This window comes from Drosophila takahashii, chromosome 2R, assembly GCF_030179915.1.
Source record: "Drosophila takahashii strain IR98-3 E-12201 chromosome 2R, DtakHiC1v2, whole genome shotgun sequence".
Classification (NCBI taxonomy): domain Eukaryota; kingdom Metazoa; phylum Arthropoda; class Insecta; order Diptera; family Drosophilidae; genus Drosophila; species Drosophila takahashii.
Window position 1 is genome coordinate 7781117 of NC_091679.1, and position 23065 is coordinate 7804181.

General features: G+C 38.5%; 1 protein-coding gene across 13 annotated transcripts in view; it reads left to right on the plus strand.

Moving 5' to 3' along the window:
• The window catches only part of Nipped-A (Transcription-associated protein Nipped-A), a 520496-nt gene that overhangs the window by 111451 nt on the left and 385980 nt on the right, over positions 1-23065 (plus strand). For all 13 annotated transcript variants that reach the window (XR_011418193.1, XM_070213836.1, XM_070213837.1 and 10 more), the window contains one exon: positions 11826-11964. Coding sequence is in view for 12 of the 13 variants with exons in the window: in XM_070213836.1 (XP_070069937.1) it covers positions 11826-11964 (139 nt within the window). In the remaining variant the exon portion in view is untranslated. The remainder of the gene's footprint in view (positions 1-11825; positions 11965-23065) is intronic.

The window sequence follows — 23065 nt, forward strand, 5'->3', positions numbered from 1 at the left end:
GCTCTACCACTTTTGGAAAAACCCGCTAGTTTAGCGGAAAAACAGCTATAAATAGCTAAAATACGGAAGGCCGTAACTTCTAAACTACTGAAGCTACTTGTGCTGTATCTCGTTTGAAAGGTATTTTAAAATGCTTTAAGCGCCTCCTGTATGTAATTTGTGTAAATGTAATATTTAAAAAGATATGCACAAAACAAATTTTTTGTAAACTTTTATTTTAGCCTTTTTTAGTTTTCTCAAAAACGGTTTCAACGATTTCCTTTAAAACTTCAAACTGTATAGCCCTTGAGAGTCCTTAAATTTTGGTATACATCATGTTACTGTAAAAAATCACGTTTAAAAGTTATTCAGAAACGAAAATAGCCACTTTTGCCAGCTCAAAACAACTTACGCTGCCTAAGCATTGAATTTAGTATGTGCGAGTCCAAACTGTATTTTAAGGTCATGGAATCACAACCTTGTCACAGAGTTAGAATCTAGTAATTATAGTCCAGAAATGTTAGGTCTATTGGATTTACCAAGTTTACTAAATTGTGACCATTATTTCAAAAAACATGAAATATAAAAAAAAAGTTTTTAAAAAAACTTTTATTTATTTTTTTTTCTTTTTTTAGTTTTTAAAAATTAAAACATAAAAAAATAAACTAAACAAAACGTAATTTTTAAAAAAAAAAAAATTTTTTTTTTTAAATTCCAATTTTTTATTTATTTTTTTTTAATAAGTTTTAAAAATTACAACATGAAAAAAGAAACTAAAAAAAACAAAAACTTTTTAAAAAAAGTTTTTTTTTGTCGGAAAAAAATGGATTTGTTTTTAAATTCTGACTTTGCCGATTTGTAAGTACGCCTCTGCCACGCCCACTCCCTGTCTCAAGCAATAATTTGAAAGGTGGATCAATTATCTATCATTTGCCGTTTACAAAATTCAATTATCTTCACTGGTTCAAAAGTTATGATTTATTACCAAAAAAAAGTCAAAAGGCGCCACTGTGCGACGGTGTAGGGAAAATGTAAATTCCCTTGGAAAACCACATAGAAACCTCATTTACCCCTTACTTTTTGTGTCACCCCCGTGTATTTTGAGGTCGTGGGTTCGATTCTCGCAGTGACCAAAAGTAAGTTGTTTTTTCTCCTCAAATTTATTTCCCTAAGGGCCGGTTTTTCGAATGCCGTCTAACATTTCTCGAACAGATAAAGTCCCTGCTAAGGCATTTTAGCTTTCTCGAGCATCAATGAGAGGGACTCGGAGTCCCTATTCAGCGTTTTCGGCTCGATAGAATGACAGCTGATTTCCCAAAGCCAACTATGAAGAAGAAACCAAATCATAGCTGACTTTTCCTTTGCATTATACCCAAACAGCAGATGAAATAATCTAAGCACGGCATTTTTTGCGCTTTACAGCACAATTCTGTGAGTTAACAGCACTCTGTAATAATTTTTCGTTCAGATATATTAAAGCAGTCGAGAAAGCGGATTTGCTTTTACGAACAGTTTATCTGGTACTTAAGTTTTTCGAACAGATAGGTATCAGGGACTTTGACAGGGACTTGAGAAACCGGCCCTAATTTGTTTACAAACATGATTTTCCAACGGCTGTTCTGGCTGTATAGGTCGGGCCCCCCTTAACGCAGCTCCCATATAGCTACACCACCAATACAATAATATGAAACGGTGTCCTCAGCCGGTGTTGTTTAATTAAAGAAGTCTCAGTTTCCAGAATATATGCTTCCCAAATTCAGTTCAGTTTAGCCGTTTAAATAATTTATTTATATTTTCTTTCTTAAAAAATAAATTTTTTTTTCTTGAAACATTCTTTAAAAAAACTTTTACTAAAAGATTTTACCTTAATATTTAATGGAAAATATTTTTTTATACGGCCAGTATTTGGCATACAAAAATGTCGGATTTTACAGGAAAAAGTCAATATCTCTTCAAAGAAGAAAGTTTTCAAAAAAATGTGTTTTTGTTTGTTTCTTCATTATTAGAAACCATAATAAAAATTTTGTTTTTGTAGGTTTAGGAAAAACAAATTTTTTTGAATAAATTTATTGTAGTGTTTAATTTTTGCTCAAAAAGATGTATTTAATTATTATAAACCTATTTCAAAAAACCAAACTCAAAAAAGTTTCTTTGTTTTGGAATTATTAATTAATGCCAAAAAAAATAGGTCAAATGCCCCATAGTGGATACCAATGCCCATTACATGGATAGAACACTTCCAAATTTAAGTTTTATCATAGGCGGCGACATGTAAACAAAAATAAGTGGTGACGACAGCCGGGTCAAAAAATAGCTAAATTTAAAAGCTAGAAAATTATAAAATAAATTCAATTTCGGAAAATTCCTTTAAAAATATAAAATTGCTTGCGTTATGACTGTGAGTATTTTTAATTAAGTACTACCCATTTGGATAGTTCATTCTTATGAAAAGAGTAACCTTAATTTCAAAAATTAAATTCACTTTAATAATTTTCTAGCTTTTAAATATCTGATTCAGCTATTTAGCGACCCGGCTGCCAACACCAATTCTTTTTGTTTACATGTCGCCGCCTATGATATATCTTAAATTTGGACTCTGTCAACCGAAAAAAGTGGAAAAATCCGAACATTTATAATCCACCATAAATCCATGTTTTCCATGGATTTGGGTCATATCCAGCTTGTTTTATTCGGTAGGATGTAAACTTTAAGTTTGTACCCATTATGATTTTTCAACGGATTTATTTCGAGATTTTACGATATATACAGCCGACTTACAGTCGACTAAAAAACACATTTTTCATCTTTGTCAAGCTTCTGCGCTCCCATTACTTATCCAATCATATTGATCTGTATGGCAGTACTGGCCCAATCGAGTGGATATCTGCCGAGATATTAAAAAAAATTCGAAAAAAGTCAGAAATTTAACATTTCAAACTTTAAAAAATCTTAAAAAAAACTGTGCCATCGAAAAAAAAATTTGTGATATGTTTTAAAATGCAAATTGATTCTCTTACCCTTTCTTACACGTGCCTTATATTGTTTAAACAAATAGAAATGTTTAAACAATTTGATTCACGGCATCCCCTTCCACCTGCCTTCCTTATCTATATCAATATAATTGTATCTCTTATTTCTAAGGAGAATTGACTTAATTGTATTACAATGTTTCCCTGAATGGTTTTGTTAATTTCGCAATCTTGATTAATTTGTGTCTCACTTAAATTATAGGTAATAATGATGTTAGGTTCAATGTATTTTACAGATTCAGGTATCCCCACCCTATGGGGATAGTTGAACCACCTATCAGGTTAACACAAAAACTACAATTGTATAAAAAAGTGTAACTTATTTCCTTGTGCATGCCTTCTTTCTGTTCGAATATAAACATTGCACCTTTACAGCATGTAATCAAACATTACAATATGGGACGTTCCATATCAACCCGGCCACCCCCTTTCTTGATTTTTTTTCTATGTGGACAGTACCACATTGATTTCAAAGCCCCTTGCTTCCAATATTTTACCTCATACCCATTTTGTCAATCTTACCACTCTTTCGCCGTATATTCGCGCTGAAAAGAAAACACAAAATCATTTTTAACCTGCGAACGAAAGACACAATCGGCATGGTTCAAAAGCAGAAAAATCGGTCTTTCCATGGCCGATTACGAGAAAAATAATGGATTTTATTAGACCGTAGATGACCAAACGATAGCGTTTTTTAAGTCTAAAAGTAGGATTTCGTCTAAAGGGCCAGTCTGCAAAAATACCATAATATTTTTCTCAAAAGGCCCCAAATGTATGGGATTTTTTGCCACTGGTTTCAAAGTGGGATCTCTCTTGAGTAATTAGCTATGAATTCTTTTGTTCGTTTTTAGTGTAGTTAACTGTCAGAAAGAACTAATAAGTAATTTAAAATAATCGTATATGCTTTGGAAAAAATTAATAAATCAATGAAAATAATTCATAGATAATTCCACAAGATAGATCCCACTTTGAAACCAGCGGCATAAAATCCGTTAAATATGGTGCTTTCTGAGAAAAATATAATGGTATTTTTGCAGACTGGCCCTTTGGACGAAATCCTACTTTTAGACTTTAAAAACGCTATCGCTTGGTCATCTACGGTCTAATAAAATCTATTTTTTTTCTCGTAATCGGCCATGGAAAGACAGATTTTTCTGCTTTTGAACAATGCCAATTGTTTCTTCCGTTCGCAGGATAAAAATGATTTTGTGTTTTCTTTTCAACGCGATTATACGGCGAAAGAGTGGTAACATTGACAAAATAGGTATGAGGTAAACTATTGGAAGCAAGGGGCTTTGCAATCAATGTGGTACTGTCCAAATAGAAAAAAAATCAAAAAAGGGGGTGGCCGAGTTGATATGGAACGTCCCATATTGCTTATTTATTCTTATTTTTGTTTTTATTCTTTCTTTTTTCGAAGGTTTTATTGAGTTTTCTGATTCTGTTTTTCCGCGATCAATTTTTCTGCGGTGAGTCTGTAGCAATGATACTCCTTCCTCGTTTTCCTCCCCGAGTCGTAAGTCCTCTGGTTCATGTATCCCCACAAGTCATAAGCCAATTAGAAGTGATTTGAAGAAAACATGAAATATTTAAACTGCGTGAGCTATCCGTTGAAATATACTTTGCGTCTACTTACGGTAAAATACAATTTTATGAAGTTCAATGCCACTGGCGAATCACGATAAAATTTTTCCAAGAAAACGTTAGGTCACAATTGAAGCTACAAACGGCGAATACAAACTTTGATAAACGATAAAAAACGACAACAATCGTCTGACGCGACTGTGCGTGCGTGTGACGTTAGGATATCGACTAAGTAAGCAACACACATATAGATGGCGCAAAAAATCATGACAGAAGGTGAAATATTTGTAGTGGTTTAATTATCCCCGTGGTTCGCCTATCCCCACTCTCCCCTACTTTTTGTACGGGGGGCGTCGCGAAATGTTCCTCGAAATGGAAGGCAGCTTCTGATCGTTGAGGCTGTGGCAATTAGCCGGTGGCAAGCTGTGGGGAGAAATTTTTATACCCTTGCAGAGGGTATTATGATTTCAGTCAGAAGTTTGCAACGCAGTGAAGGAGACGTTTCCGACCCCATAAAGTATATATATTCTTGATCAGCATCGCAAGACGAGTCGATCTAGCCATGTCCGTCTGTCCGTCTGTCCGTCCGTTTCTACGCAAACTAGTCTCTCAGTTTTGAAGCTATCGCGATGAAACTTTCCCAAAAGTCTTCTTTCTATTGCAAGTAGTATATAAGTCGGAACCAACCGGATCGGATAACTATATCTTATAGCTCCCATGGGAAGGAAACGTTAAAAAAATTCTAGCTTCGGTGTTTTTTGAAATAAAACCTTCTACTCTTGGAAATATTATTTTTTAAATATTTCAGAATTTTGAATAAAATATTTTAAAAATCGGACGACTATATCATATAGCTGCCATAGGAACGATCGGAAAATTAACGGAAAAGTTACACAGAAATAAATTTTAGCTTTTTTGGTTTTTATTGTATTCTCTTCTACTTTAGAACATGACTCTTTTTAAATATTTCCGAATTTCAATTTTCATTTTATCAAAATCGGACGACTATATCATATAGCTGCCATAGGAACGATCGAAAAATTAATGGGAAATTAATTGGAAACAAATTATAGCTCCGTTGGTTTTTATTGTATTCTCTTATACTCTAGGATATGATTTTTTTTTAGTATTTCAGAGTTTTGAATTAAATTTAACAAAAATCGGACGACTAGGGGAGAGGTCTGTAGGTTGAGACAGTCTGTAAGTTGAGACACTCAATTTTCTCAAAACTTTTCCACTAAAAAAATTTTTTTTATTTTTTTTTTGTAGTCCTTTTTAGTGACAAAACTTTTGGGGAAAACATTATAAGCCAGGCTCTAGCCAGATTTAAGCTGTGAGAGTCGTGTACCATTTTGCACCAAAAAAGATTTTGTCTACTTTTTTCAAAATTCCATTTAAAATTAATAACGTCCTTAAATTAACTTGGTAAGAGATTTAAAACATTAGTATATTAACTGTTAACTAATTAAAAAAAGAATCAGCTTAATGTGACAGTCAGAACAAAAGTTATTAATTTTTTTCCGAAACATCCCATTTTGTGTAAGTTGAGACACCCGTTTTTCATACAAAAAGGCCTTAGGCCAACAGAGGTCGCTTTCTGCCTAGCACATTTCTTTGATATTAGGGGAAAAGTGAATGTTCAAAGAGCCTTTTGATTTTAAATGTTATTTGGTCGAAGTTCTTAAAAAATGGATGGGAAATAATTTAGGACGAACTAAAATTGATTAAATTAACATAAATAAATAGTTCCTTATAGTTTGGAGTACTTTTTGTGTGAGTATTATTGACTTTAAAAAGTGTCTCAACCTACAGACCTCTTTTTCAAATTGTCATTTTTTGGCACTTTTAAAAAAAAATTATTTTTTAGTTTTCCCAAGGGAAAAAAAATTTTTTTTTTGCTTTATTTTACAGCTAAAAGACTAAGCTTTCGATCGGTACTTAACACGTGAAGTTTCAAAAGCGAATGTCCAAATGGGAGACTAAAAACAAAAGGTGTCTCAACCTACAGACCTCTCCCCTATATTATATAGCTGCAATAGGGAAGGATAGAAAAAATAATATTAAAATAATACGAAATTTAAAATTTTTGCGATTTGTAAGTTAATAGCAACGATCTGCAAGGGTATATAAGCTTCGGCTAGCCGAAGCTAGCTTTCTTTCTTGTTTTTTTTTATTACACATGCATTTTATTTATTGGATCTTCTCTGAATTGAGACTAACAATAAGTATATAAAATCTTAAATTAAAAAACTATCTAACAGTCATGATGACTGACGCGAGATTAAAGGGCTCTAATAACTATTGCTGAGCTGGAAGGTCATTTCGTTGCAATCGGGTCCGGTATGAGACCCTGGCTAGCCCCCTGGCGAGTTGGTTTGGATGAGAAGTTAGCTTGGTGAGGTAGGACGCTTTTTGTTTTGATATTTCGTCTTTTACGGGCAGAATGCCAAGATCTCTGTGGATGTTGTCGTTCCGAACATACCAAGGTACCCCAGTGATAGTTCTCAAGATTTTTGATTGTGCTCGCTGAATAATGTCGATGTTGCTGCTGCTCGCGTTTCCTTACAACTGGGAGCCGTATGTCCAGACTGGCTTAAGCGTTGAATTGTAGAGCAGGACCTTAAAGTCCAGGCAGAGGGGGGAGCGAGCATTTAAGAGCCAATGGAGGCCAATGGATTTTAGTTTTAGATGAATTTTCTTAGCTTCGATATGTTTTGCTCCATGTAAGTCTCCTGTCTAGGTGACCGCCAAGGTACGTTACATCGTCAGCTTGTGGAAGTGGCGTGTTATTCAGAGTTAGCGGGGGACACGTTTGTCTGTTAAGAGTAAACGTTATGTGTTTACACTTTTGCGCATTTATTTTTATACGCCAGTCTGATAACCACCTCTCCACTACCACGAGGTGATCAGCTAGTAGTGCTGTTGCCTGAATTGGGCATTTGGACCGACTTATGATCGCGGTATCGTCTGCGAATGTGGAAGTAGTTAGCCGGACGTTCGTGGGAATATCTGCGGTGTAAAGGAGAAATAGAGTTGGACCAAGGGCGCTACCTTGGGGAACTCCAGCCTCTGTAGTGTAATCGTCTGATGTTGTAGTGTTGCATCTCACGGCAAATTCTCTGTTGTAAAGGTACGATTCAAGTATCATATGAGTGTTTTCCGGCAGAATAGTTCTGATTTTGTGCATAAGGCCATCAAGCCAGACTCGATCGAAAGCCTGTGCAACTTCAAGGAATACCGCACTGCAGTATTCTCGATATTCAGATATTCTCGATAACGTTGTGCTCTTTCAGATATGGGATTATGCGCGTCAAAAGGCATTTTTCGAGCAGTTTTGACAGACACGAGAGTAAACTTATCGGCCTGTATGAAGCTGGTATTGTGTGATCTTTTCCTGGCTTTGGGATCGTTATGATTACCGATTTTTTCCATTTTTTTGGAAAGTAGCCAAGTCGTGTAATCCCGTTAAAGAGTTTACAAATGACCTCAACTGCACAGTTTGGGAGTTCAATTAGCATTTTCGCAGTTAGATCACCGCCTGGGGCCTTTTTTGGTTTCAATTGCTCGCTGATGACTTTTGCAACTTCGTTTGGTTGAAACTGAATTGGGTCCGTCTCAGTTTCGATTCGAATTGGCGGCGACGGTAGTGCGAATGAATTTGTTGCTGGGTTTGGCTGAAAGACATTTCGAAGGTGTAAAGCGAATGTACAAGCTCTGTCTTTGTCGCTTCTGGCCCAGCTGCCTGAAGAGTCTCTTATGGGGATTACTGTTTCGTACGGCGCACTTAGATTTGGGTGGGCCTTCCACAAGGGATGCTTGGTGCTGGTGGGTGAAAGTTTCTCAATGTACTGGCGTTGTGCTTCTACTTCTTCGTGCCTTAGGGCCCTGGTAAGTCTGCGACCAGCTTCCTTAAGACTTTGTTTCGAGGATGGCGATCTGCTGGTTTGCCAAGCACGCCTCAAACGTCTTTTCTCCAAAACAAGCTGTTCGATTTCCAAGTTAGTTTTGTGTTGGTGTGTGCGCCCATCCCTCCCTTGCGGTGTAGAGACTTTGGCTGTTGCGACGAGTACTGGAGTATGCATCGGCATAGCAGTCGATGTCCTCCTTGACGTTGAGCTGTGGAGTCAGTTCAATGTGGGAACTTACGTACTTTTTGAACTTCAGCCACTTGGTTCGATGCGACGTCAGCCTCCAAGGGTGCTCGATTAATTCCGGGCTTTCAAGAAGAGTTATTAGCACTGGTGAGTGGTCCGATGATAGATCAAAAAGAGATTTTGCAGATCAATTAAGTCAGGTAGTTTTCTAGGATCTGTAGGCCAGTATGTAGGGCTGCCTGGGGAAACGTAATCCAGTTTGTTGCATGTTTTGATGAGTACATTATATAGTTGCCTTCCTTTGGGGGTCATAAGGCGGGATCCCCAGTGTGTGTGCTTGGCGTTGTAATCTCCTGCTGCTATGAATCGCTCTCCAAGTGAATTGTAGAAGTCCATGAATTGGACTTTGGAGACTGTAAAACGGGGTGGGCAGTAAACAGCGCCAATGGCAAGGTTGCAGTTGCCCAACTGTAATTTTATCGATGTAGTATGGGACATCCCCAAAGTGACATGGAAACTATGATGATCACTTTTCAACATACATGATGACCGTTTCTTTCCCCATAATTTGTATGTGTCAACCACATATTTTCAATAATTTTTTACAATTTTTTTTTTTCATTTTCGATACTATCGATATGATCGATATTGGCCACCATCGATAGCCAAAAACATCAATGGTGTCCACTATCGATTTTTAAACAACCCTAGTGAACAGACTTAAAGAAATACAAGGATAAATATGTGTTTAAAACATCTAGAGGCGTCTTTCACCTAATTTGTAAGACAAATAAGACCATTGTATGTCGAAGGATCCATTATTTTATTGATTATTCCTATGGGAGCCATAAGATATAGTGGTCCGATCCGGGTCGTTCCGACATATGTACTACCTGCAATAGAAATAAGATTTTTGGGAAAGTTGCATCGCGATAGCTTTATAACTGAGGGACTAGTTCGCATAGAAACGGACAGACGGACATGGCTAGATGGACTCGGCTATTGATGCTGATCAAGAATATATATACTTTATGTGGTCGGAAACTTTCCACATTTCACGATTGGCACATTTGAAATGCGATCCCCAGTCTGCACCCACTGAATAAAATCCCATAGAGAAAACACTCAAATTCGTATGAAAAAATTTGGAAAAAACTTCAAAGTGGCGCAGACTGGGAATCGCATTTCAAATGTTCCAATCGTGAAATGTGGAAAGTTTATTAAAGTTTTGAAGAACAAATTTTTGCATTTTGACAGAAAGTGACGGCCAAAATCAAATATTTTTGGAATAAAACAGGTTTTGTTCCAAAAGGGCAGTTTATAAAAAAAATTATTTTTTAGGTCTGTTTTGTGCATGTAATGAACTAAAAAGGATTTTTATTTTATTCAAAAGTGCTAAGAATATTGACCAGACAAAAGTTAAGACGAATTGTGGGATATGACTTCGAAAAACTACTTTTTTAAGGTGTATAGAGACATATTCAATATTTATGTATTGGTTGAAGATTGAAAGGACCTTTGGGCTGGATTACTCTCAAAATGGAACCTTTTAGTTTATATTTACCCAGAAAAAAAATTTCGGTCAAGTTTGATCATTGGAACCGGAAAAAATCGATGGTGTCGTATAATTATGTTTCCAGAAATTAAAAAAAAAAAGTTGTGATAAAATCTTTTCTCGGCTTATAGACTAAAAAAAAGGAATTTTTAAATTTAGAATAAGTAGCAAATATAAATGTGTGCTTAATTTTCAGTTTTCATTTCTGCTGGCGAAGCTGCGGGCTACCGACCCTGCTAGTTATTAATTAAACAAAAAACTAGAACATCAAAAAGATAAAAAAATTAAAGTTTTAGCTTGTTGATACATGAACCGAAGTTATAAAAATCGGCTGTATTGTTCCCCAATTTTCCACACATATTTTAGTTACTAGATATATAACCCTACTTACAAACTAATCAAAATGCAAATATGACAAAAAATAGCCACTTTATGGTACAATAAAGAATTGCCTACACAATTCTGAAATATTAAAAAAATAATATCTTCAAGAGTAAAAGGTAATATATCGAAAAACACCGAAGGTATAATATTTTAAAAGTTTTTTTTTTCCGATCCTTCCTATGGGAGCTATAAGATATAGTTGTCCGATCCGGTTGGTTCCGACTTATATACTACCTGCAATAGACTTTTGGGAAAGTTTTAAGCCAATAGCTTAAAAACTGAGAGACTAGCTTTCGTAGAAACGGACAGACGGACTCTAACGTCTCCTTCACTGCGTTGCAAATTTCTGAAACAAACTGAAATCATAATACCCTCTTCAGGGGTATAAAAATCGGATCACTGTTTCATATAGCTGCCATAGGAACGGTCGGAAAATTAAATGGAAATTGATAGTAAAAAAATGATATCTTTGTTGATTTTTATTACATTCTCTTCTTCGGACTTCTATGTATATTACATAGCTCCCATAGGAAGGATCAAGAAAATAATGCCAAAATACTACGAAAGCAGATAAAATTTTGATTGTTTTAACATCTAAGCAAGTAAATTTAATGTTTTTGTAAGTTAATTAAATGATCTGCTTCGACCAGCCGAAGCTAGCTTCCTTTCTATAGTCGAGTCCCTGTTAGAGCTCACATTTGTGCACTGCGTGGATTCTTGCTTTAAAGTTGGTTAGCTGAGTAAAGGGTATGTAATAGTCGAGGCATTCGAATATAGAGCTTTATCTTGTTGCAATAGATGTGTTTCAATACTATACGCCACCAAACCATTTTTTTTTTTTAATTTTGTAGGATTGTTGTTCTTTATAAGAAGCGAAACTTTTAAACGCAGATCGAAAGAAAAATGAGGCATGTGTACGAAAATAAACACAACGCGTCCTTGATCCTGCTTTTAAGGACTTACTTATTTTTCGAAATATAGTCAAATTTTCCAGCCAAAGAACTTCACATTCATAATAAAAAACACAATCGATAGTTCGCTTGCAAATGAAAAATTGTTATTATCTGTCTGTCTGTCTGAAATCTTCTATAGAATACTTCTAATAATATCGAGATCTATTATTATTTTACAAAAAGAGTGCTTGTGAGGGTTGAAATAGAGCACAAACTTTTAAAATTGTTGTTACCCTTTTTATTTCAGGAAGTAGTAATCGCCAGCTCTTTATCTGTAACCAGCGGTATGCTTAACTTGATGAGAAACTGTCCCAAGGAAGCTGCTCATCTCAGGAAAGAACTACTAATAGCAGCCCGGCATATATTTGCTACGGATTTACGTCAAAGTAAGTTTCTATATTACAAGTTTACTAGTATTTAATTATTAACATCAATTAAAAACTAAATCTTTCACGTTTTTATCTCGAGTTTTAATGTACAACAGTAATATCAATCTTTATTTTTGCTGAGTAAATTAATCAAACAACAAGATTGAACGCTGTAGTCGAGTTCCTCGGCTATAACCCAGCAAGCAAAGAAGCGATATTATCGCCTGTCGTCGTGAAGTCTTTATTAAGTAACTTATGAAAGACAGAAACAAGACAGAATACATTTAAAAACAAGGGTGCCCCGACTATCAGATACCCGTTACTCAGCTAAAGGGAGTGTGAAGGAGATGGAGATAAAAACTTTGATCCGCCGTAACTTTTTAACGAATGGTCCGATTAACAGACAGACAGACAGACAGACAGACAGACAGACAGACAGACAGACAGACAGACAGACAGACAGACAGACAGACAGACAGACAGACAGAAATACAGACAGACAGACAGACAGACAGACAGACAGACAGACAGACAGACAGACAGACAGACAGACAGACAGACAGACAGACAGACAGACAGACAGACAGACAGACAGACAGACAGACAGACAGACAGACAGACAGACAGACAGACAGACAGACAGACAGACAGACAGACAGACAGACAGACAGACAGACAGACAGACAGACAGACAGACAGACAGACAGACAGACAGACAGACAGACAGACAGACAGACAGACAGACAGACAGACAGACAGACAGACAGACAGACAGACAGACAGACAGACAGACAGACAGACAGACAGACAGACAGACAGACAGACAGACAGACAGACAGACAGACAGACAGACAGACAGACAGACAGACAGACAGACAGACAGACAGACAGACAGACAGACAGACAGACAGACAGACAGACAGACAGACAGACAGACAGACAGACAGACAGACAGACAGACAGACAGACAGACAGACAGACAGACAGACAGACAGACAGACAGACAGACAGACAGACAGACAGACAGACAGACAGACAGACAGACAGACAGACAGACAGACAGACAGACAGACAGACAGACAGACAGACAGACAGACAGACAGACAGACAGACAGACAGACAGACAGACAGACAGACAGACAGACAGACAGACAGACAGACAGACAGACAGACAGACAGACAGACAGACAGACAGACAGACAGACAGACAGACAGACAGACAGACAGACAGACAGACAGACAGACAGACAGACAGACAGACAGACAGACAGACAGACAGACAGACAGACAGACAGACAGACAGACAGACAGACAGACAGACAGACAGACAGACAGACAGACAGACAGACAGACAGACAGACAGACAGACAGACAGACAGACAGACAGACAGACAGACAGACAGACAGACAGACAGACAGACAGACAGACAGACAGACAGACAGACAGACAGACAGACAGACAGACAGACAGACAGACAGACAGACAGACAGACAGACAGACAGACAGACAGACAGACAGACAGACAGACAGACAGACAGACAGACAGACAGACAGACAGACAGACAGACAGACAGACAGACAGACAGACAGACAGACAGACAGACAGACAGACAGACAGACAGACAGACAGACAGACAGACAGACAGACAGACAGACAGACAGACAGACAGACAGACAGACAGACAGACAGACAGACAGACAGACAGACAGACAGACAGACAGACAGACAGACAGACAGACAGACAGACAGACAGACAGACAGACAGACAGACAGACAGACAGACAGACAGACAGACAGACAGACAGACAGACAGACAGACAGACAGACAGACAGACAGACAGACAGACAGACAGACAGACAGACAGACAGACAGACAGACAGACAGACAGACAGACAGACAGACAGACAGACAGACAGACAGACAGACAGACAGACAGACAGACAGACAGACAGACAGACAGACAGACAGACAGACAGACAGACAGACAGACAGACAGACAGACAGACAGACAGACAGACAGACAGACAGACAGACAGACAGACAGACAGACAGACAGACAGACAGACAGACAGACAGACAGACAGACAGACAGACAGACAGACAGACAGACAGACAGACAGACAGACAGACAGACAGACAGACAGACAGACAGACAGACAGACAGACAGACAGACAGACAGACAGACAGACAGACAGACAGACAGACAGACAGACAGACAGACAGACAGACAGACAGACAGACAGACAGACAGACAGACAGACAGACAGACAGACAGACAGACAGACAGACAGACAGACAGACAGACAGACAGACAGACAGACAGACAGACAGACAGACAGACAGACAGACAGACAGACAGACAGACAGACAGACAGACAGACAGACAGACAGACAGACAGACAGACAGACAGACAGACAGACAGACAGACAGACAGACAGACAGACAGACAGACAGACAGACAGACAGACAGACAGACAGACAGACAGACAGACAGACAGACAGACAGACAGACAGACAGACAGACAGACAGACAGACAGACAGACAGACAGACAGACAGACAGACAGACAGACAGACAGACAGACAGACAGACAGACAGACAGACAGACAGACAGACAGACAGACAGACAGACAGACAGACAGACAGACAGACAGACAGACAGACAGACAGACAGACAGACAGACAGACAGCCAGACAGACAGACAGACAGACAGACAGACAGACAGACAGACAGACAGACAGACAGACAGACAGACAGACAGACATTGCCCTATTTTGCTAAATATTATTAGCCTATCCTATTATTAGCTCTATGAACTGCTGAACCTCTTTCTATCCCACACACAACAAATTTCGCTCTAAATGAGCCTATTTACAGAGCTTTATATCTCTTCAATAGTCTAGCATTTATCATGCAGAGATAGCAATAAGAAGGCCCTGTTATTATATTTTTCTAGATTTAGTAACTAGACAAGACATAACAACAGACATGAAGTCTGTTGGCGAAATAAATTAATAAATAAAAAGTTTAAGAATTGGTTTACATATGCTTGATGCACTAAACTTTAGCACACAACAGAGAGTCCACCTCTCCCGGGATTACAACGATTATTTTAATAACTTGACACTTCTAATGCTAAAATACTCGGATGAGGGTTAATCAGAAACTGAACAACCTTTAAATATAAGTACGGCCATTGTATCAGTTGAGTTTTATAGAAGTATTTTATCAGATAGCTGTCACAATAGTCAATAGTCCACCCTAATGTACACACAAAAAAATTTGCTTGGTAAAATTGACCAACAAAGATAGTTACGTAACTATTAAAATAGTTACGTGTATTTTATTTTTGCTTTGGGTTTGTGTCTTTGCTAATTGTGTGTATTTTGTTGTTGTGAAATGACTATTTACTTAGTAGAATTGACAATTTTGCTGGTTGGGGCCTGTTTGACAATTATTACAGTTGATTTTACCAAGTTTTTTTTTGTGTGTAACTTTAAAATTCGATTACAAGAGAACCATGGCAGTCCGCGCCTATATTTCTTCATTAAGAATTCGCGGTCCTTCGAGGATAATTTTTTCGCAAATTTTGGGGGTGAGGACCGTAAACTAGAGTATTACCTAGAGTATACAAGAGTATATTAAATCAGTCATTTCCACAATTGTGCGTCAGTTCGTTTCGAGATTTTTTTGTGATCATTTTGATTTATTCAGACATCCTGTGTTTGTGATTAAGGGGTTATATACCTTTTTTTTTTTTCAAAAAAACGAAATTTTTTTTTTTGCTGAATCCTAAAGTATATCCCCTAGAGAACATCTTCCCAAATTTTCATACAGATCCGAATAATAGTTCGATAAGAAAACAGCGTTTTGCCGCGCTCGACTTCAATAGTTGCAACGTCAACGTAAAACTTTGAATGCGATTATCTCAAAGTCGTGTTTTTCCAAAAGTGCCTTCGCTGTGACCACGATTGCGCAAGAACTATTTGATCGATCATCTTCAATTTTTTTTTTAATTATTCGTAATGATTGTGCCGAGTTCGTGAACGATTCAGTTTTTATGCGCCAATTTTAATTTCGCAGATCAGATTTTTTTAATAAAATTTTTAGAACTCGAAAAATCAACTTTTTGGAAAAATTGTTACTGTATGCAGAAAAAAGCAAATATTCTTAAAAATAATCGTTCACGAACTGGAAATAATACTATACTAACTAAAAATTTTTGGTTTTTTGATATAAGTTGACCTGCTGGACTTCCATCGTGGTCACCGCAAGCCGCTATAAAAAAAAAGGGTTCCGAAAAAATTGCCATAACTTCGTAAATTATTCATATTTTTTCAAGAACAAAGGCTTGTTGTTTCGATAAAAGCATGTACTATTAATAAATAATAACTTCACTGTCATAAAATAATTGCTACACACCAAAAAAAAATCCAAAGTTCCCTCAATTTTTTCGCTCAAAAAAGGTATATAACCCCTTAAATGCAGAGTGAACGTGTTATTTTTTAAATTTTACATACTGCGTACGGTGGACTATAAAAAAACTTCAACATTTACTTACATCAAAAATAAAAGTGGTTGAAGCAAACGATGTTTAAACGTGTACGATAAAGGCTGCCATGCGAAAGCAAAACGAAATAATTGCCGTGAAACTCTGGAAAACTTAAGAACACTCCACTTATTTGATTACACTAATTTACAGCTAAAATGCTCCACAGTAATTGAATTAAAATTCTGTTAGTGTTAGAGCCCTAGATCACGAACATACCACTAATTTTTTTTTCGATGGCACATTTTTATTCAAAATATTTATTAAAGTTTAAAATGTTAAATTTCGTACTTTTTTCGTATTTCTGCCTATATCACGGCTCATATCTACCCAACTGGGCCAGTTTTCGTTTCATTTTAAAGTCAATAGATCAGAGCTTAACTTTGCCATACAGATCAGTATGATTGGATAAGTGATGGCAGAGAAAATGGCAGACTGATGAAAAAAGATGAAAAATGTGTTTTTTGGTCGACTGTAAGTCGGCTGTATATATCGTAAAAGGTAGGTAGGTAGAAGTGGTGGGGTCCTCTCTGAGGACCTCCAAGTAGAGCTGAGCTCCGTTTTAATCCACACTCTCGTAAATTGTTGTGTCCGCGTTCTCTTCAGTACCAGCCTAGGATTGCACTTATCCTCTGCTTTCCTATTTCTCCCAATGATTCCAGCTGATACGCCCCGAAGTATATCGCCCTGATATGGTTTAGTGCTGGGCAATGACACATTATGTGCTCAGGTGTCTCCTGTGTGTCGGTTTCTTTGCAGCTTCTGCAATTAGCGTTGTACGGAAGCCCCATCTTCATGGCTTGCGTGCCAATGGCCAATGGCCTGTGATGAGTGCCGCGATCCTTCTAATAATCCTTTTACTTTTGGTTATTAGCTCTCGAGTTCTCTTCCTATTGACGGTTGGCCAGCAGAGTTTTGATCTCCTGAGACTCTGCTTTTCCGACAAACTTTTACTAGCTTGTGTTTTGTAATGTTCGTGAATCCTTGCTGGGGCTGTATTTAGGTATTTAGGTAGAGTAGTTGTATAGGAGTCGTCTGCCGACCCCATTCGTGCAAGTTCATCTTTGGTCCACCATAAAGGGTGTTGTTATACCAGTAACTCGTAGAGTGAAAGGGTATATTGTATTCGTGCAAAAGTATGTAATAGCTAGAAGGAAGCGTTTCCGACCCCATAAAGTATATATATTCTTGATCAGGGTCACTAGCCGAGTCGATCTAGCCATGTCCGTCTGTCCTTCCGTATGAACGCTGAGATCTCGGAAACTACAAAAGCTAGAAGGTTGAGATTTTCCACACATTTTCTTGGGCCTCCTACGCAGCGCAAGTTTATTTCAGTTGAGCGCCACGCCCCCTCTAACGCCCACAATCGCCCACTAACGATTTTAAAATGTGTCTGGCGCCCACACCTTTTTTCAAATCGGACCATTTAATAAAAAGTTATACGCATTCAAAAAAATGGTATATATCCATCTCCCTCGCACTCCCTTTAGCCGAGTGACGGGTATAAGATAGTCGGTACAACAACACGACTATAGCGTTCTTTCTTGTTTTTATACCCTTACAGAGGGTATTATTATTTCAGTCAGATGTTTGCAACGCAGTGAAGAAGACGTTTCCGACTACATAAAGTATATATATTCTTGATCAGCATCAATAGCCGAGTCCATCTAGCCTTGTCCGTCTGTCCGTCTGTCCCTTTCTATCGCGATCAAACTTTCCCAAAAGTCTTCTTTCTACTGCAGGTAGTACATATGTCGGAACGAGCCGGATCGGACCACTATATCTTATGGATGCCATAGGAATAATTAAAAAAATAATAGAAAAAACTTTATAGATAGTAGGCTTTTTGATTTTTGACAATGTAAAAACAACATTTTAGATAGGCATACCTGCAAGGGTATATAAACTTCGGCTGGCCGAAGTTAACTTCCTTTCTTGTTAGAGTATGAAACCTTTCATGTTTCCTTATATGCATTGTTTAGAATTAGTTTCGTTAGTTTCTGAGCTTCCCCAAAGTGTGTGCCTCGCGTTAGCGTCGCATCCGAGCACCAGGGTCGTCTTAGTGTCTTCCGCCCATTGCAGCAGCTTGATGACTGGCTCAGGTGGAGCCGGTTCATTATGGGCCATGTAGGCTGAGGCTATCACCATAAAGTAGTATAAAAGAGTGTATATCCTTGTTGTGTTAGACCCGAGATTTGTCTGTCTCGAGTCCATGGTTCTTGAACGAAGCCTATGTCAATATTCCTTACGTCTGGGGCCTTGTCGTCGATGAATACGTCATCCAACAGCTTGTTGGTGTCGTCGACCTCCTCGAGAACAACATCCGGCTCTGCCGTAGGCCATACCGGATGGTGTAGTCGGCCTTCTCAAGCTGCGGCAGGCAGCGCTGGTTGATGAGGAAGAGGAACGGCTGGTTCGTCTTCATCTTCTTTTCTACTCTGAGTCCTTGGAATCTCCCTGGCTATGCATTCCCCAATCTTGGCTATGCATTCCGCCAGGAAGGACCTTTAGAACGAGTCATCGCACTTGATAGCCCGGTGTCCCCGACCATGTCCGACGAGTCGAAGGAGGGGATCGGACCGTTTGGCACGGCTGATAGCCTTTCAGCTACCATGTCGGCCACCTTGACCTCGATCTCCTCCCACTTCTCCGACAGCAGGCGTCCGTCGTCGTGCAAGTCGTCCACCAGTGCCATCGCGAGGCTGTCTCTGGCTACGTCGCTAAACTTTTTTGCCTTCTTCACAAAGGAGGTCGGTCCTGGCCTCCCCTGAGCGTCTTTGGCCCGTTTGGGTGCGCTCACGCTTGCCTCGTGCTAGCGGTCCCTCTTTGTGTTGGTTTCAGTGGCCTCCGGGCGCGTCCTCATGAATTCCTCGAAGTCTGCGATCTCCGCGAGGCATTGAGTCTTGTCCTCCGCATCGCGCTGGTCAGTCTTGCCCTCTGCCTCATTTTTGGCCATCTTGCCGAGAATAAAGCGAGCCCGGCTGACCTTGGCCTTGCGCTGCTGATGCGTAACAGTGGCTGCCTTGCCAGCCGGGTGGGTTCCGCTGTTGTGTGGGTAGTTGTTCTTGGTGTCTAGTGGGGTGCTGGTCCTAGCAGCCCCTTCCGTTCCCATCGGAGCCGGAGCACCCTGGCTGGGTGTTCGCGGCCCTTCCTCGATAGTAGCGGAATCGGTTTGGGGTTTAACCTCCCCCGTGAGGTCCGAAGCTACGGTGTTAGGTTTCATTTTCAATACATAATCGCCCGCGTTGCTCGACCAGGCAAGCGCGGCGGGCCTGAGGGTTGTTGGGGCTCTATGAAAAAGTCGACCGTGACTCCGCCCCAAAGCCACGACAAGGCCACTTCCGACCCAGGGTTGCCCGGCCCTGGAAAGGCTCCGTTAAAACACATCTGAATTTACCCCTCAGCTGCAAACCTGAAAGTCAGTGGGCACGGGTCGCTTGACACGCCTGACTTGAGGGTAGGCACTTTAAAGACCTACCCAGGTCCGCCCGACTACGATTCGTCATAAAGGCCTTCATGAATGCATCCAAAGGGTCAAATGAATCATTCATTCTAAAAATAAGTGCAAGTTTTCCTGTACAACTTTCAATGAATGTGAGTGAATATTGTTCTAATGCCAGTAATGACAGCTACAATTATACATTTTACATTTTTGGCTATTGAAAAAGCACGTTCAGATGCAGCACTACTCGCAATTTTCCAAATTGTTAATGTGGGGAAAAGTAAGATGCAACGTAGGATAACTGTTGCTCTCTAGTATTTTCGAACAGTTTTCATATGAAGCTAAAAGGCTAACCAATGCACTTAAGTTGGCTAAGTTAATGTTCTGCATCCTACTTATTGGATTTTTCTCCATTAATATATGTGTAATTTCCATCCAATTAATCTCAACTGATTGGAAAAGATTATATATCGTATTCCATCGAGTAGGACAGTAGGTTTTCAAAGTACATTTTAGGCTGCTGTTTTCTCCTGATTTCTTGAAATATTTAACAATTTTGCTGCAGCGATCTACCATTTCCATCAGTTCAGGGACCTGGTTGACCACTTTTCCAACAACATTGTGTACTAAGTGGTTAACACAATTTAAAGTATTTAATCCACTGAATACAGCTTTCATGTCAGATCCTCGGTCTGTAACAATTATTGGGGCATCCACCGACAAATCGCATCGAAAATCGACCAGAATACTTTATATTTTGTTCTATTTTTCTATTTTATCACCTAAGATAAAAATTTTGTTAATATTAAAACCAGGGAACAAAAATAACTGTTATTGTAAATTTTTCATACAAAAAAATCACGCACTTAGAAGGGTCCTAAAAATTTTTTAAATACACCACAATTTTTATTAGCCATTGTAGTTTACAAATCCGTAATGATTTTTATTTTTTGATTTTTATAATAAAACTCAAAAAATAACTGTTATTTTTTGATTTTTATGAATAACAGTTATTCCCTTGACATTTTTGAAAAAATGAAATAATTAAAAAAAAACATGATACCCGTGCTTTTTATAACTTACAAAAAATTTGTTAAAAAAGGCAACCGCGCATATTTTATACCTATATTTTTTTTTAAATTTTGTTTACCCACAAAATCGCCATAAATCAAGTTTGAGTTTTATTTTTGATCACGACGAATAACTGTTATTTGTCAACTTTTATTATAAAACTCAAAAAATAACAGTTATTCTTTGAGTTTTACTTTTCAAATCAGAAAATAACTGTTAAAGTGTGATTTTTAAAATAAAACTTATAACAGTTACGTTCCCTGATTAAAACCAAAGTAACTATACAAATTTTATAATTCTTACCGGTACAAGGGACTCCCTTCATCGATTTTACTGCCAGCAAGCGCTTTTTTAAGGTTTCCTTCTATTATGTAATGCATCGTCAGGGATATGTACGATTCTTTAAAAAAATCGTTTGTCCAAATATCAGAGGTAATGCTATATCCAAATGCCTTACAATTTATTATTGCTTTTTTAATTTCACTAAAATGAAATTCATAAAGTGCTCCGATGTTTCGTGAGACACTAGTTGGATGTGGCAATAATGAGTCTATATATTTTTTATTATATTTTACAGATTTTTTTTATATTTTATATAGTATGTTGCAATTATTAAGGAAGTGTATTATTTTCTGGGTATTGATTAAATTAGGATTTGAGATAATGTGGATAGGGTTTTGGGAGTTGAACGATGCGGTTCTTTGGAGAGTAAGGGCGGGAAATGAGGAAAAAACAAGAGAGAACGCTATAGTCGGGCTGGTGTCCCGACTATCTAATACCCGTCACTCAGCTAAAAGGAGTGCGAACGCTGTACTCGGGTTGGTGTCCCGACTATTTAATAAACGTAACTCAGCTAAAGGAAGTGCGAGGGAGATAGATATATAAATTTTGATTGCGTATAACTTTTTAGTGAGTGATCCGATTTGAAAAATGTCTTCTACATTTCGATAGGTTTAAATATGCACAACAAAATTGCATTTATACTTCTCGGAAATCTTTAAAGGTGTGGGCGCCAGACACATTTTAAAATCGTTAGTGGGCGATTGTGGGCGTTAGAGGGGGCGTGGCACTCGGCTGAAATAAACTTGCGCTGCGTAAGAAGCCCAAGAATATGTGTGGGAAATCTCAACCCTCTAGCTTTGGTAGTTTCCGAGATCTCAGCGTTCATACAGACAGACAGACGGAGAGACGGACAGACAGACGGACAGACGGACATGGCTAGATCGACTCGGCTAGTGATCCTGATCAAGAATATATATAGTTTATAGGGTCGGAAACGCTTCCTTCTACCTGTTACATACTTTTGCACGAATCTAATATACCCTTTTAGTCTACGAGTAACGGGTATAAATATGGGTTAGGGTTATTGGGTTGTTGTTGCACATGGGGCAGATAGAGGAAAGGTTTTTATCAATGTAATGCGCGTTGGTGAACTTGGTGTGTCCAAGTCGTATTCTGTTGATGATAATTTGGTGTCTTCTATTCATTTCGTATTTGTGTGGGAATGTTGGGGGTTATACAAGTTTGCTCCAAGGAGATGATTTTTCCAAGGTGTCTATCAGTTCGTTGTCTGAGCATTCTTTTAGGTGGCGAGCGATGTCAGTAAAATTGTAGTTAGGGGTGTATATAAAGGGGGATTGAAGGGTAAGTTTGGCAAATGAGTCAGCAGTTTCGTTACCTTTTATTCCTATGTGGCTAGGAATCCAAATAAGGCTTATTTTGGGGAAGTTTTTGGTTAGGATGTTTCTTATTGATGTTATATAGTAGGAGTGTTTATTGTGGTTTAATCGAGTTAAGGGAGGAGAGGGAGTCAGTGCAGATTGCGTGTTTTCCCGACTTTTCTTGACAAAGTTTTGTGGCTTCTAGGATGGCAATGATCTCGCTCGTGTAGGAGGAAGAGTACATTGGAAGTAGACCGGATTTTAAAAGGTTATTTTCATCAGTAATACTGAATCCAGATATACCATCAGCGTTAGAACCGTCAGTATATACAAAATTGTGTCGTGGGTAAGAGGATTGTAAGGACCTGAAAAGTTGTTGGTAGGTTGTTG